Source organism: Diadema antillarum, unplaced genomic scaffold (genome assembly GCF_040938485.1).
Source record: "Diadema antillarum isolate AM-2024a unplaced genomic scaffold, OU_Dant_1.0 seq00000096_RagTag, whole genome shotgun sequence".
In the NCBI taxonomy this organism is placed as follows: domain Eukaryota; kingdom Metazoa; phylum Echinodermata; class Echinoidea; order Diadematoida; family Diadematidae; genus Diadema; species Diadema antillarum.
Window position 1 is genome coordinate 816739 of NW_027271185.1, and position 14650 is coordinate 831388.

The 14650-nt window shown below is 43.0% G+C and overlaps 1 protein-coding gene across 1 annotated transcript in view; it reads left to right on the top strand.

The window, feature by feature from the left end:
* The window catches only part of LOC139726683 (scavenger receptor cysteine-rich domain-containing protein DMBT1-like), a 57646-nt gene that overhangs the window by 10873 nt on the left and 32123 nt on the right, over positions 1-14650 (top strand). Inside the window, exons 7-16 of the mRNA XM_071637670.1 lie at positions 113-370; positions 2441-2745; positions 3974-4274; positions 5545-5826; positions 6321-6578; positions 8988-9292; positions 9711-10011; positions 11279-11586; positions 12005-12305; positions 13576-13857. Coding sequence (XP_071493771.1) covers positions 113-370; positions 2441-2745; positions 3974-4274; positions 5545-5826; positions 6321-6578; positions 8988-9292; positions 9711-10011; positions 11279-11586; positions 12005-12305; positions 13576-13857 — 2901 coding nt within the window. The remainder of the gene's footprint in view (positions 1-112; positions 371-2440; positions 2746-3973; positions 4275-5544; positions 5827-6320; positions 6579-8987; positions 9293-9710; positions 10012-11278; positions 11587-12004; positions 12306-13575; positions 13858-14650) is intronic.

Here is a 14650-nt window from a genome sequence, read left to right on the forward strand (position 1 = left end):
CCAACCTATCACTGTGCAGCCAGTCACCCCGACAGAGGCACCAGAATCTCCTCCGCCAAGTACCCTGTTGAGGGTTCGACTTGTCGGTGGTCCAAGTAACAGAATTGGGCGTGTGGAGGTTCTCTATCGTGGCCGTTGGGGAACAGTCTGTGATGACCAGTGGGACCGCAGAGATGCAGCGGTTGTGTGCAGAATGCTTGGTTTTCCCGCTGCAATAAGAGCCGTTAGTGGCGCTCGCTTTGGTCGAGGCCAAGGTCGCATAGTCCTGGACAATGTGCAATGTCAGGGAAGAGAACAGAATTTGGCAGATTGTAGGCACAATGGATTCTTTCAACACAACTGTCAACATACCGAGGATGCTGGTGTGGTATGTGCAGGTGGGTTTTTATACTGCATTTGATATAAAGGATATCAACGATAAACCTTCAATTCGAAATCTAATTACTCTGACAAACTAGAAAGTCCAAAGTAATGGCGTTGCTTCAGTTTATGAGTTCCTGGATAGGCGATATTTTTAGGTGACGAGAAGGTGAAAATATCGACAAAGAAAGATGAATATATAAAATCGCAAAGGCTTTTTATAAGAGAAGACAGATCTTGATAGATACCTCGAACGCATGATATTTATACCTGCGCAACCTAGTCAATACACCGCAGTAGCACATATGACACTGATGATCCCTGCAGGAAGATTATTTCTTATACAATCCGAGACTGTCTAATATATGGCATATTAAACTAAACACGGCAATTTGAATTATCCTAAAGGTAAATTAGTGTATTAAATACAATTTGTTACAAAGACGGCAAAAAAGTGAGAATAATTGGGCTATTATCTCCACAGCAATACCGTCACCTAGTCCGTCGAGCGCCCCATTCCAGCTTCGGCTTGTCGGTGGTTCCAATGACAGAGAGGGCCGGGTGGAGGTTTATTACCAGGGTGCCTGGGGGACAATCTGTGATGACCAGTGGGACAGCAATGACGCCGAGGTGGTTTGTAGGATGCTGGGCTATCCAGCTGCAGAACGGGCCATTGGTCAGGCTAGCTTCGGTCAAGGTGAAGGTCGAATAGTCCTTGACAATGTGCAGTGCCAGGGAAGTGAAGAGAGACTGGTAGATTGCCCACACAATGGATTCTTTCAACACAACTGTGGACATCACGAGGACGCTGGCGTCTCATGTCGAGGTAAGGTGCAAGATTCCATTAATCTTTCAACCTCTTTCCTAGCTAAAGAAGCTTTTGTCAATAGTTAACACCTTTATAGATTTGATTGTGTTTTTAAACCTGTGGAATGATATATGGATTCAAGACACTGTAGAAGATATTTGAACGACCTTTATAATCAGTTGTAAATTTATTCGTAGAGACAATTTTTAACATGAAAAGTTCTGAAGTTAACAGTACATAAACCTATCTGTTCAACCTATTTTATAAGAAAAGTAGGTGTATGAACTTTCCTTAAAATTTCTGTCATTTTTAAAATGTTTGTATCTAAGAATTGAAAATTGGAGTTTAAATAAGTTTCCGAAATACCTGGACTTCATGTACAGGCCAACCTATCACTGTGCAGCCAGTCACCCCGACAGAGGCACCAGAATCTCCTCCGCCAAGTACCCTGTTGAGGGTTCGACTTGTCGGTGGTCCAAGTAACAGAATTGGGCGTGTGGAGGTTCTCTATCGTGGCCGTTGGGGAACAGTCTGTGATGACCAGTGGGACCGCAGAGATGCAGCGGTTGTGTGCAGAATGCTTGGTTTTCCCGCTGCAATAAGAGCCGTTAGTGGCGCTCGCTTTGGTCGAGGCCAAGGTCGCATAGTCCTGGACAATGTGCAATGTCAGGGAAGAGAACAGAATTTGGCAGATTGTAGGCACAATGGATTCTTTCAACACAACTGTCAACATACCGAGGATGCTGGTGTGGTATGTGCAGGTGGGTTTTTATACTGCATTTGATATAAAGGATATCAACGATAAACCTTGAATTCGAAATCTAATTACTCTGACAAACTAGAAAGTCCAAAGTAATGGCGTTGCTTCAGTTTATGAGTTCCTGCATAGGCGATATTTTTAGGTGACGAGAAGGTGAAAATATCGACAAAGAAAGATAAATATATAAAATCGCAAAGGCTTTTTATAAGAGAAGACAGATCTTGATAGATACCTCGAACGCATGATATTTATACCTGCGCAACCTAGTCAATACACCGCAGTAGCACATATGACACTGATGATCCCTGCAGGAAGATTATTTCTTATACAATCCGAGACTGTCTAATATATGGCATATTAAACTAAACACGGCAATTTGAATTATCCTAAAGGTAAATTAGTGTATTAAATACAATTTGTTACAAAGACGGCAAAAAAGTGAGAATAATTGGGCTATTATCTCCACAGCAATACCGTCACCTAGTCCGTCGAGCGCCCCATTCCAGCTTCGGCTTGTCGGTGGTTCCAATGACAGAGAGGGCCGGGTGGAGGTTTATTACCAGGGTGCCTGGGGGACAATCTGTGATGACCAGTGGGACAGCAATGACGCCGAGGTGGTTTGTAGGATGCTGGGCTATCCAGCTGCAGAACGGGCCATTGGTCAGGCTAGCTTCGGTCAAGGTGAAGGTCGAATAGTCCTTGACAATGTGCAGTGCCAGGGAAGTGAAGAGAGACTGGTAGATTGCCCACACAATGGATTCTTTCAACACAACTGTGGACATCACGAGGACGCTGGCGTCTCATGTCGAGGTAAGGTGCAAGATTCCATTAATCTTTCAACCTCTTTCCTAGCTAAAGAAGCTTTTGTCAATAGTTAACACCTTTATAGATTTGATTGTGTTTTTAAACCTGTGGAATGATATATGGATTCAAGACACTGTAGAAGATATTTGAACGACCTTTATAATCAGTTGTAAATTTATTCGTAGAGACAATTTTTAACATGAAAAGTTCTGAAGTTAACAGTACATAAACCTATCTGTTCAACCTATTTTATAAGAAAAGTAGGTGTATGAACTTTCCTTAAAATTTCTGTCATTTTTAAAATGTTTGTATCTAAGAATTGAAAATTGGAGTTTAAATAAGTTTCCGAAATACCTGGACTTCATGTACAGGCCAACCTATCACTGTGCAGCCAGTCACCCCGACAGAGGCACCAGAATCTCCTCCGCCAAGTACCCTGTTGAGGGTTCGACTTGTCGGTGGTCCAAGTAACAGAATTGGGCGTGTGGAGGTTCTCTATCGTGGCCGTTGGGGAACAGTCTGTGATGACCAGTGGGACCGCAGAGATGCAGCGGTTGTGTGCAGAATGCTTGGTTTTCCCGCTGCAATAAGAGCCGTTAGTGGCGCTCGCTTTGGTCGAGGCCAAGGTCGCATAGTCCTGGACAATGTGCAATGTCAGGGAAGAGAACAGAATTTGGCAGATTGTAGGCACAATGGATTCTTTCAACACAACTGTCAACATACCGAGGATGCTGGTGTGGTATGTGCAGGTGGGTTTTTATACTGCATTTGATATAAAGGATATCAACGATAAACCTTCAATTCGAAATCTAATTACTCTGACAAACTAGAAAGTCCAAAGTAATGGCGTTGCTTCAGTTTATGAGTTCCTGGATAGGCGATATTTTTAGGTGACGAGAAGGTGAAAATATCGAAAAAGAAAGATGAATATATAAAATCGCAAAGACTTTTTATAAGAGGAGACAGATCTTGATAGATACCTCGAACGCATGATATTTATACCTACGCAACCTAGTCAATACACCGCAGCAGCACATATGACACTGATGATCCCTGCAGGAAGATTATTTCTTATACAATCCGAGACTGTCTAATATATGGCATATTAAACTAAACACGGCAATTTGAATTATCCTAAAGGTAAATTAGTGTATTAAATACAATTTGTTACAAAGACGGCAAAAAAGTGAGAATAATTGGGCTATTATCTCCACAGCATTACCGTCACCTAGTCCGTCGAGCGCCCCATTCCAGCTTCGGCTTGTCGGTGGTTCCAATGACAGAGAGGGCCGGGTGGAGGTTTATTACCAGGGTGCCTGGGGGACAATCTGTGATGACCAGTGGGACAGCAATGACGCCGAGGTGGTTTGTAGGATGCTGGGCTATCCAGCTGCAGAACGGGCCATTGGTCAGGCTAGCTTCGGTCAAGGTGAAGGTCGAATAGTCCTTGACAATGTGCAGTGCCAGGGAAGTGAAGAGAGACTGGTAGATTGCCCACACAATGGATTCTTTCAACACAACTGTGGACATCACGAGGACGCTGGCGTCTCATGTCGAGGTAAGGTGCAAGATTCCATTAATCTTTCAACCTCTTTCCTAGCTAAAGAAGCTTTTGTCAATAGTTAACACCTTTATAGATTTGATTGTGTTTTTAAACCTGTGGAATGATATATGGATTCAAGACACTGTAGAAGATATTTGAACGACCTTTATAATCAGTTGTAAATTTATTCGTAGAGACAATTTTTAACATGAAAAGTTCTGAAGTTAACAGTACATAAACCTATCTGTTCAACCTATTTTATAAGAAAAGTAGGTGTATGAACTTTCCTTAAAATTTCTGTCATTTTTAAAATGTTTGTATCTAAGAATTGAAAATTGGAGTTTAAATAAGTTTCCGAAATACCTGGACTTCATGTACAGGCCAACCTATCACTGTGCAGCCAGTCACCCCGACAGAGGCACCAGAATCTCCTCCGCCAAGTACCCTGTTGAGGGTTCGACTTGTCGGTGGTCCAAGTAACAGAATTGGGCGTGTGGAGGTTCTCTATCGTGGCCGTTGGGGAACAGTCTGTGATGACCAGTGGGACCGCAGAGATGCAGCGGTTGTGTGCAGAATGCTTGGTTTTCCCGCTGCAATAAGAGCCGTTAGTGGCGCTCGCTTTGGTCGAGGCCAAGGTCGCATAGTCCTGGACAATGTGCAATGTCAGGGAAGAGAACAGAATTTGGCAGATTGTAGGCACAATGGATTCTTTCAACACAACTGTCAACATACCGAGGATGCTGGTGTGGTATGTGCAGGTGGGTTTTTATACTGCATTTGATATAAAGGATATCAACGATAAACCTTCAATTCGAAATCTAATTACTCTGACAAACTAGAAAGTCCAAAGTAATGGCGTTGCTTCAGTTTATGAGTTCCTGGATAGGCGATATTTTTAGGTGACGAGAAGGTGAAAATATCGACAAAGAAAGATAAATATATCAAATCGCAAAGACTTTTTATAAGAGAAGACAGATCTTGATAGATACCTCGAACGCATGATATTTATACCTGCGCAACCTAGTCAATACACCGCAGTAGCACATATGACACTGATGATCCCTGCAGGAAGATTATTTCTTATACAATCCGAGACTGTCTAATATATGGCATATTAAACTAAACACGGCAATTTGAATTATCCTAAAGGTAAATTAGTGTATTAAATACAATTTGTTACAAAGACGGCAAAAAAGTGAGAATAATTGGGCTATTATCTCCACAGCATTACCGTCACCTAGTCCGTCGAGCGCCCCATTCCAGCTTCGGCTTGTCGGTGGTTCCAATGACAGAGAGGGCCGGGTGGAGGTTTATTACCAGGGTGCCTGGGGGACAATCTGTGATGACCAGTGGGACAGCAATGACGCCGAGGTGGTTTGTAGGATGCTGGGCTATCCAGCTGCAGAACGGGCCATTGGTCAGGCTAGCTTCGGTCAAGGTGAAGGTCGAATAGTCCTTGACAATGTGCAGTGCCAGGGAAGTGAAGAGAGACTGGTAGATTGCCCACACAATGGATTCTTTCAACACAACTGTGGACATCACGAGGACGCTGGCGTCTCATGTCGAGGTAAGGTGCAAGATTCCATTAATCTTTCAACCTCTTTCCTAGCTAAAGAAGCTTTTGTCAATAGTTAACACCTTTATAGATTTGATTGTGTTTTTAAACCTGTGGAATGATATATGGATTCAAGACACTGTAGAAGATATTTGAACGACCTTTATAATCAGTTGTAAATTTATTCGTAGAGACAATTTTTAACATGAAAAGTTCTGAAGTTAACAGTACATAAACCTATCTGTTCAACCTATTTTATAAGAAAAGTAGGTGTATGAACTTTCCTTAAAATTTCTGTCATTTTTAAAATGTTTGTATCTAAGAATTGAAAATTGGAGTTTAAATAAGTTTCCGAAATACCTGGACTTCATGTACAGGCCAACCTATCACTGTGCAGCCAGTCACCCCGACAGAGGCACCAGAATCTCCTCCGCCAAGTACCCTGTTGAGGGTTCGACTTGTCGGTGGTCCAAGTAACAGAATTGGGCGTGTGGAGGTTCTCTATCGTGGCCGTTGGGGAACAGTCTGTGATGACCAGTGGGACCGCAGAGATGCAGCGGTTGTGTGCAGAATGCTTGGTTTTCCCGCTGCAATAAGAGCCGTTAGTGGCGCTCGCTTTGGTCGAGGCCAAGGTCGCATAGTCCTGGACAATGTGCAATGTCAGGGAAGAGAACAGAATTTGGCAGATTGTAGGCACAATGGATTCTTTCAACACAACTGTCAACATACCGAGGATGCTGGTGTGGTATGTGCAGGTGGGTTTTTATACTGCATTTGATATAAAGGATATCAACGATAAACCTTCAATTCGAAATCTAATTACTCTGACAAACTAGAAAGTCCAAAGTAATGGCGTTGCTTCAGTTTATGAGTTCCTGGATAGGCGATATTTTTAGGTGACGAGAAGGTGAAAATATCGAAAAAGAAAGATGAATATATAAAATCGCAAAGACTTTTTATAAGAGAAGACAGATCTTGATAGATACCTCGAACGCATGATATTTATACCTGCGCAACCTAGTCAATACACCGCAGCAGCACATATGACACTGATGATCCCTGCAGGAAGATTATTTCTTATACAATCCGAGACTGTCTAATATATGGCATATTAAACTAAACACGGCAATTTGAATTATCCTAAAGGTAAATTAGTGTATTAAATACAATTTGTTACAAAGACGGCAAAAAAGTGAGAATAATTGGGCTATTATCTCCACAGCATTACCGTCACCTAGTCCGTCGAGCGCCCCATTCCAGCTTCGGCTTGTCGGTGGTTCCAATAAAAGGGTTTTGTGAGATTGTGGAAGAGCTGATGTTTGAATACATGGAAAAGCTTGCAAATCTGATGTCAGTGATAAGTGGAAATTAGGCAGTCATTACTCCTGTAATGATCTTGAATTGACAGTGTCAAAAAACTTTGATGAACTTGTGAAAATTGCAGGAAGAGTCTGATCTGTGCTTGAACTTGCTGTCTCTTGAAGCTATTTCTTTCCTTGGATTAAAGAATGCGTATCCAAGACGTGATGAGATGAGTTTTGTTGGGCTATCATCTTCACAGCATTACCGTCACCTAGTCCGTCGAGCGCCCCATTCCAGCTTCGGCTTGTCGGTGGTTCCAATGACAGAGAGGGCCGGGTGGAGGTTTATTACCAGGGTGCCTGGGGGACAATCTGTGATGACCAGTGGGACAGCAATGACGCCGAGGTGGTTTGTAGGATGCTGGGCTATCCAGCTGCAGAACGGGCCATTGGTCAGGCTAGCTTCGGTCAAGGTGAAGGTCGAATAGTCCTTGACAATGTGCAGTGCCAGGGAAGTGAAGAGAGACTGGTAGATTGCCCACACAATGGATTCTTTCAACACAACTGTGGACATCACGAGGACGCTGGCGTCTCATGTCGAGGTAAGGTGCAAGATTCCATTAATCTTTCAACCTCTTTCCTAGCTAAAGAAGCTTTTGTCAATAGTTAACACCTTTATAGATTTGATTGTGTTTTTAAACCTGTGGAATGATATATGGATTCAAGACACTGTAGAAGATATTTGAACGACCTTTATAATCAGTTGTAAATTTATTCGTAGAGACAATTTTTAACATGAAAAGTTCTGAAGTTAACAGTACATAAACCTATCTGTTCAACCTATTTTATAAGAAAAGTAGGTGTATGAACTTTCCTTAAAATTTCTGTCATTTTTAAAATGTTTGTATCTAAGAATTGAAAATTGGAGTTTAAATAAGTTTCCGAAATACCTGGACTTCATGTACAGGCCAACCTATCACTGTGCAGCCAGTCACCCCGACAGAGGCACCAGAATCTCCTCCGCCAAGTACCCTGTTGAGGGTTCGACTTGTCGGTGGTCCAAGTAACAGAATTGGGCGTGTGGAGGTTCTCTATCGTGGCCGTTGGGGAACAGTCTGTGATGACCAGTGGGACCGCAGAGATGCAGCGGTTGTGTGCAGAATGCTTGGTTTTCCCGCTGCAATAAGAGCCGTTAGTGGCGCTCGCTTTGGTCGAGGCCAAGGTCGCATAGTCCTGGACAATGTGCAATGTCAGGGAAGAGAACAGAATTTGGCAGATTGTAGGCACAATGGATTCTTTCAACACAACTGTCAACATACCGAGGATGCTGGTGTGGTATGTGCAGGTGGGTTTTTATACTGCATTTGATATAAAGGATATCAACGATAAACCTTCAATTCGAAATCTAATTACTCTGACAAACTAGAAAGTCCAAAGTAATGGCGTTGCTTCAGTTTATGAGTTCCTGGATAGGCGATATTTTTAGGTGACGAGAAGGTGAAAATATCGAAAAAGAAAGATGAATATATAAAATCGCAAAGACTTTTTATAAGAGAAGACAGATCTTGATAGATACCTCGAACGCATGATATTTATACCTGCGCAACCTAGTCAATACACCGCAGCAGCACATATGACACTGATGATCCCTGCAGGAAGATTATTTCTTATACAATCCGAGACTGTCTAATATATGGCATATTAAACTAAACACGGCAATTTGAATTATCCTAAAGGTAAATTAGTGTATTAAATACAATTTGTTACAAAGACGGCAAAAAAGTGAGAATAATTGGGCTATTATCTCCACAGCATTACCGTCACCTAGTCCGTCGAGCGCCCCATTCCAGCTTCGGCTTGTCGGTGGTTCCAATAACAGAGAGGGCCGGGTGGAGGTTTATTACCAGGGTGCCTGGGGGACAATCTGTGATGACCAGTGGGACAGCAATGACGCCGAGGTGGTTTGTAGGATGCTGGGCTATCCAGCTGCAGAACGGGCCATTGGTCAGGCTAGCTTCGGTCAAGGTGAAGGTCGAATAGTCCTTGACAATGTACAGTGCCAGGGAAGTGAAGAGAGACTGGTAGATTGCCCACACAATGGATTCTTTCAACACAACTGTGGACATCACGAGGATGCTGGCGTCTCATGTCGAGGTAAGGTGCAAAGCTTCCAGCAAGCTTTCTAGCTCTTACTTAGCTAAAGAAGCTTGTGTAATTATAGGGAAGCAACCCCGTTATCCAGTATATTTGCTGGCTTTATTTGACCTTGTAGAGAGAGAAAGGATTTTGTGAGATTGTGGACGAGCTGATGTTTGAATACATGGAAAAGCTTGCAAATCTGATGTCAGTGATAAGTGGAAATTAGGCAGTCATTACTCCTGTAATGATCTTGAATTGACAGTGTCAAAAAACTTTGATGAACTTGTGAAAATTGCAGGAAGAGTCTGATCTGTGCTTGAACTTGCTGTCTCTTGAAGCTATTTCTTTCCTTGGATTAAAGAATGCGTATCCAAGACGTGATGAGATGAGTTTTGTTGGGCTATCATCTTCACAGCATTACCGTCACCTAGTCCGTCGAGCGCCCCATTCCAGCTTCGGCTTGTCGGTGGTTCCAATGACAGAGAGGGCCGGGTGGAGGTTTATTACCAGGGTGCCTGGGGGACAATCTGTGATGACCAGTGGGACAGCAATGACGCCGAGGTGGTTTGTAGGATGCTGGGCTATCCAGCTGCAGAACGGGCCATTGGTCAGGCTAGCTTCGGTCAAGGTGAAGGTCGAATAGTCCTTGACAATGTGCAGTGCCAGGGAAGTGAAGAGAGACTGGTAGATTGCCCACACAATGGATTCTTTCAACACAACTGTGGACATCACGAGGACGCTGGCGTCTCATGTCGAGGTAAGGTGCAAGATTCCATTAATCTTTCAACCTCTTTCCTAGCTAAAGAAGCTTTTGTCAATAGTTAACACCTTTATAGATTTGATTGTGTTTTTAAACCTGTGGAATGATATATGGATTCAAGACACTGTAGAAGATATTTGAACGACCTTTATAATCAGTTGTAAATTTATTCGTAGAGACAATTTTTAACATGAAAAGTTCTGAAGTTAACAGTACATAAACCTATCTGTTCAACCTATTTTATAAGAAAAGTAGGTGTATGAACTTTCCTTAAAATTTCTGTCATTTTTAAAATGTTTGTATCTAAGAATTGAAAATTGGAGTTTAAATAAGTTTCCGAAATACCTGGACTTCATGTACAGGCCAACCTATCACTGTGCAGCCAGTCACCCCGACAGAGGCACCAGAATCTCCTCCGCCAAGTACCCTGTTGAGGGTTCGACTTGTCGGTGGTCCAAGTAACAGAATTGGGCGTGTGGAGGTTCTCTATCGTGGCCGTTGGGGAACAGTCTGTGATGACCAGTGGGACCGCAGAGATGCAGCGGTTGTGTGCAGAATGCTTGGTTTTCCCGCTGCAATAAGAGCCGTTAGTGGCGCTCGCTTTGGTCGAGGCCAAGGTCGCATAGTCCTGGACAATGTGCAATGTCAGGGAAGAGAACAGAATTTGGCAGATTGTAGGCACAATGGATTCTTTCAACACAACTGTCAACATACCGAGGATGCTGGTGTGGTATGTGCAGGTGGGTTTTTATACTGCATTTGATATAAAGGATATCAACGATAAACCTTCAATTCGAAATCTAATTACTCTGACAAACTAGAAAGTCCAAAGTAATGGCGTTGCTTCAGTTTATGAGTTCCTGGATAGGCGATATTTTTAGGTGACGAGAAGGTGAAAATATCGACAAAGAAAGATAAATATATAAAATCGCAAAGACTTTTTATAAGAGAAGACAGATCTTGATAGATACCTCGAACGCATGATATTTATACCTGCGCAACCTAGTCAATACACCGCAGTAGCACATATGACACTGATGATCCCTGCAGGAAGATTATTTCTTATACAATCCGAGACTGTCTAATATATGGCATATTAAACTAAACACGGCAATTTGAATTATCCTAAAGGTAAATTAGTGTATTAAATACAATTTGTTACAAAGACGGCAAAAAAGTGAGAATAATTGGGCTATTATCTCCACAGCAATACCGTCACCTAGTCCGTCGAGCGCCCCATTCCAGCTTCGGCTTGTCGGTGGTTCCAATAACAGAGAGGGCCGGGTGGAGGTTTATTACCAGGGTGCCTGGGGGACAATCTGTGATGACCAGTGGGACAGCAATGACGCCGAGGTGGTTTGTAGGATGCTGGGCTATCCAGCTGCAGAACGGGCCATTGGTCAGGCTAGCTTCGGTCAAGGTGAAGGTCGAATAGTCCTTGACAATGTACAGTGCCAGGGAAGTGAAGAGAGACTGGTAGATTGCCCACACAATGGATTCTTTCAACACAACTGTGGACATCACGAGGATGCTGGCGTCTCATGTCGAGGTAAGGTGCAAAGCTTCCAGCAAGCTTTCTAGCTCTTACTTAGCTAAAGAAGCTTGTGTAATTATAGGGAAGCAACCCCGTTATCCAGTATATTTGCTGGCTTTATTTGACCTTGTAGAGAGAGAAAGGATTTTGTGAGATTGTGGACGAGCTGATGTTTGAATACATGGAAAAGCTTGCAAATCTGATGTCAGTGATAAGTGGAAATTAGGCAGTCATTACTCCTGTAATGATCTTGAATTGACAGTGTCAAAAAACTTTGATGAACTTGTGAAAATTGCAGGAAGAGTCTGATCTGTGCTTGAACTTGCTGTCTCTTGAAGCTATTTCTTTCCTTGGATTAAAGAATGCGTATCCAAGACGTGATGAGATGAGTTTTGTTGGGCTATCATCTTCACAGCATTACCGTCACCTAGTCCGTCGAGCGCCCCATTCCAGCTTCGGCTTGTCGGTGGTTCCAATGACAGAGAGGGCCGGGTGGAGGTTTATTACCAGGGTGCCTGGGGGACAATCTGTGATGACCAGTGGGACAGCAATGACGCCGAGGTGGTTTGTAGGATGCTGGGCTATCCAGCTGCAGAACGGGCCATTGGTCAGGCTAGCTTCGGTCAAGGTGAAGGTCGAATAGTCCTTGACAATGTGCAGTGCCAGGGAAGTGAAGAGAGACTGGTAGATTGCCCACACAATGGATTCTTTCAACACAACTGTGGACATCACGAGGACGCTGGCGTCTCATGTCGAGGTAAGGTGCAAGATTCCATTAATCTTTCAACCTCTTTCCTAGCTAAAGAAGCTTTTGTCAATAGTTAACACCTTTATAGATTTGATTGTGTTTTTAAACCTGTGGAATGATATATGGATTCAAGACACTGTAGAAGATATTTGAACGACCTTTATAATCAGTTGTAAATTTATTCGTAGAGACAATTTTTAACATGAAAAGTTCTGAAGTTAACAGTACATAAACCTATCTGTTCAACCTATTTTATAAGAAAAGTAGGTGTATGAACTTTCCTTAAAATTTCTGTCATTTTTAAAATGTTTGTATCTAAGAATTGAAAATTGGAGTTTAAATAAGTTTCCGAAATACCTGGACTTCATGTACAGGCCAACCTATCACTGTGCAGCCAGTCACCCCGACAGAGGCACCAGAATCTCCTCCGCCAAGTACCCTGTTGAGGGTTCGACTTGTCGGTGGTCCAAGTAACAGAATTGGGCGTGTGGAGGTTCTCTATCGTGGCCGTTGGGGAACAGTCTGTGATGACCAGTGGGACCGCAGAGATGCAGCGGTTGTGTGCAGAATGCTTGGTTTTCCCGCTGCAATAAGAGCCGTTAGTGGCGCTCGCTTTGGTCGAGGCCAAGGTCGCATAGTCCTGGACAATGTGCAATGTCAGGGAAGAGAACAGAATTTGGCAGATTGTAGGCACAATGGATTCTTTCAACACAACTGTCAACATACCGAGGATGCTGGTGTGGTATGTGCAGGTGGGTTTTTATACTGCATTTGATATAAAGGATATCAACGATAAACCTTCAATTCGAAATCTAATTACTCTGACAAACTAGAAAGTCCAAAGTAATGGCGTTGCTTCAGTTTATGAGTTCCTGGATAGGCGATATTTTTAGGTGACGAGAAGGTGAAAATATCGACAAAGAAAGATAAATATATAAAATCGCAAAGACTTTTTATAAGAGAAGACAGATCTTGATAGATACCTCGAACGCATGATATTTATACCTGCGCAACCTAGTCAATACACCGCAGTAGCACATATGACACTGATGATCCCTGCAGGAAGATTATTTCTTATACAATCCGAGACTGTCTAATATATGGCATATTAAACTAAACACGGCAATTTGAATTATCCTAAAGGTAAATTAGTGTATTAAATACAATTTGTTACAAAGACGGCAAAAAAGTGAGAATAATTGGGCTATTATCTCCACAGCATTACCGTCACCTAGTCCGTCGAGCGCCCCATTCCAGCTTCGGCTTGTCGGTGGTTCCAATAACAGAGAGGGCCGGGTGGAGGTTTATTACCAGGGTGCCTGGGGGACAATCTGTGATGACCAGTGGGACAGCAATGACGCCGAGGTGGTTTGTAGGATGCTGGGCTATCCAGCTGCAGAACGGGCCATTGGTCAGGCTAGCTTCGGTCAAGGTGAAGGTCGAATAGTCCTTGACAATGTGCAGTGCCAGGGAAGTGAAGAGAGACTGGTAGATTGCCCACACAATGGATTCTTTCAACACAACTGTGGACATCACGAGGACGCTGGCGTCTCATGTCGAGGTAAGGTGCAAGATTCCATTAATCTTTCAACCTCTTTCCTAGCTAAAGAAGCTTTTGTCAATAGTTAACACCTTTATAGATTTGATTGTGTTTTTAAACCTGTGGAATGATATATGGATTCAAGACACTGTAGAAGATATTTGAACGACCTTTATAATCAGTTGTAAATTTATTCGTAGAGACAATTTTTAACATGAAAAGTTCTGAAGTTAACAGTACATAAACCTATCTGTTCAACCTATTTTATAAGAAAAGTAGGTGTATGAACTTTCCTTAAAATTTCTGTCATTTTTAAAATGTTTGTATCTAAGAATTGAAAATTGGAGTTTAAATAAGTTTCCGAAATACCTGGACTTCATGTACAGGCCAACCTATCACTGTGCAGCCAGTCACCCCGACAGAGGCACCAGAATCTCCTCCGCCAAGTACCCTGTTGAGGGTTCGACTTGTCGGTGGTCCAAGTAACAGAATTGGGCGTGTGGAGGTTCTCTATCGTGGCCGTTGGGGAACAGTCTGTGATGACCAGTGGGACCGCAGAGATGCAGCGGTTGTGTGCAGAATGCTTGGTTTTCCCGCTGCAATAAGAGCCGTTAGTGGCGCTCGCTTTGGTCGAGGCCAAGGTCGCATAGTCCTGGACAATGTGCAATGTCAGGGAAGAGAACAGAATTTGGCAGATTGTAGGCACAATGGATTCTTTCAACACAACTGTCAACATACCGAGGATGCTGGTGTGGTATGTGCAGGTGGGTTTTTATACTGCATTTGATATAAAGGATA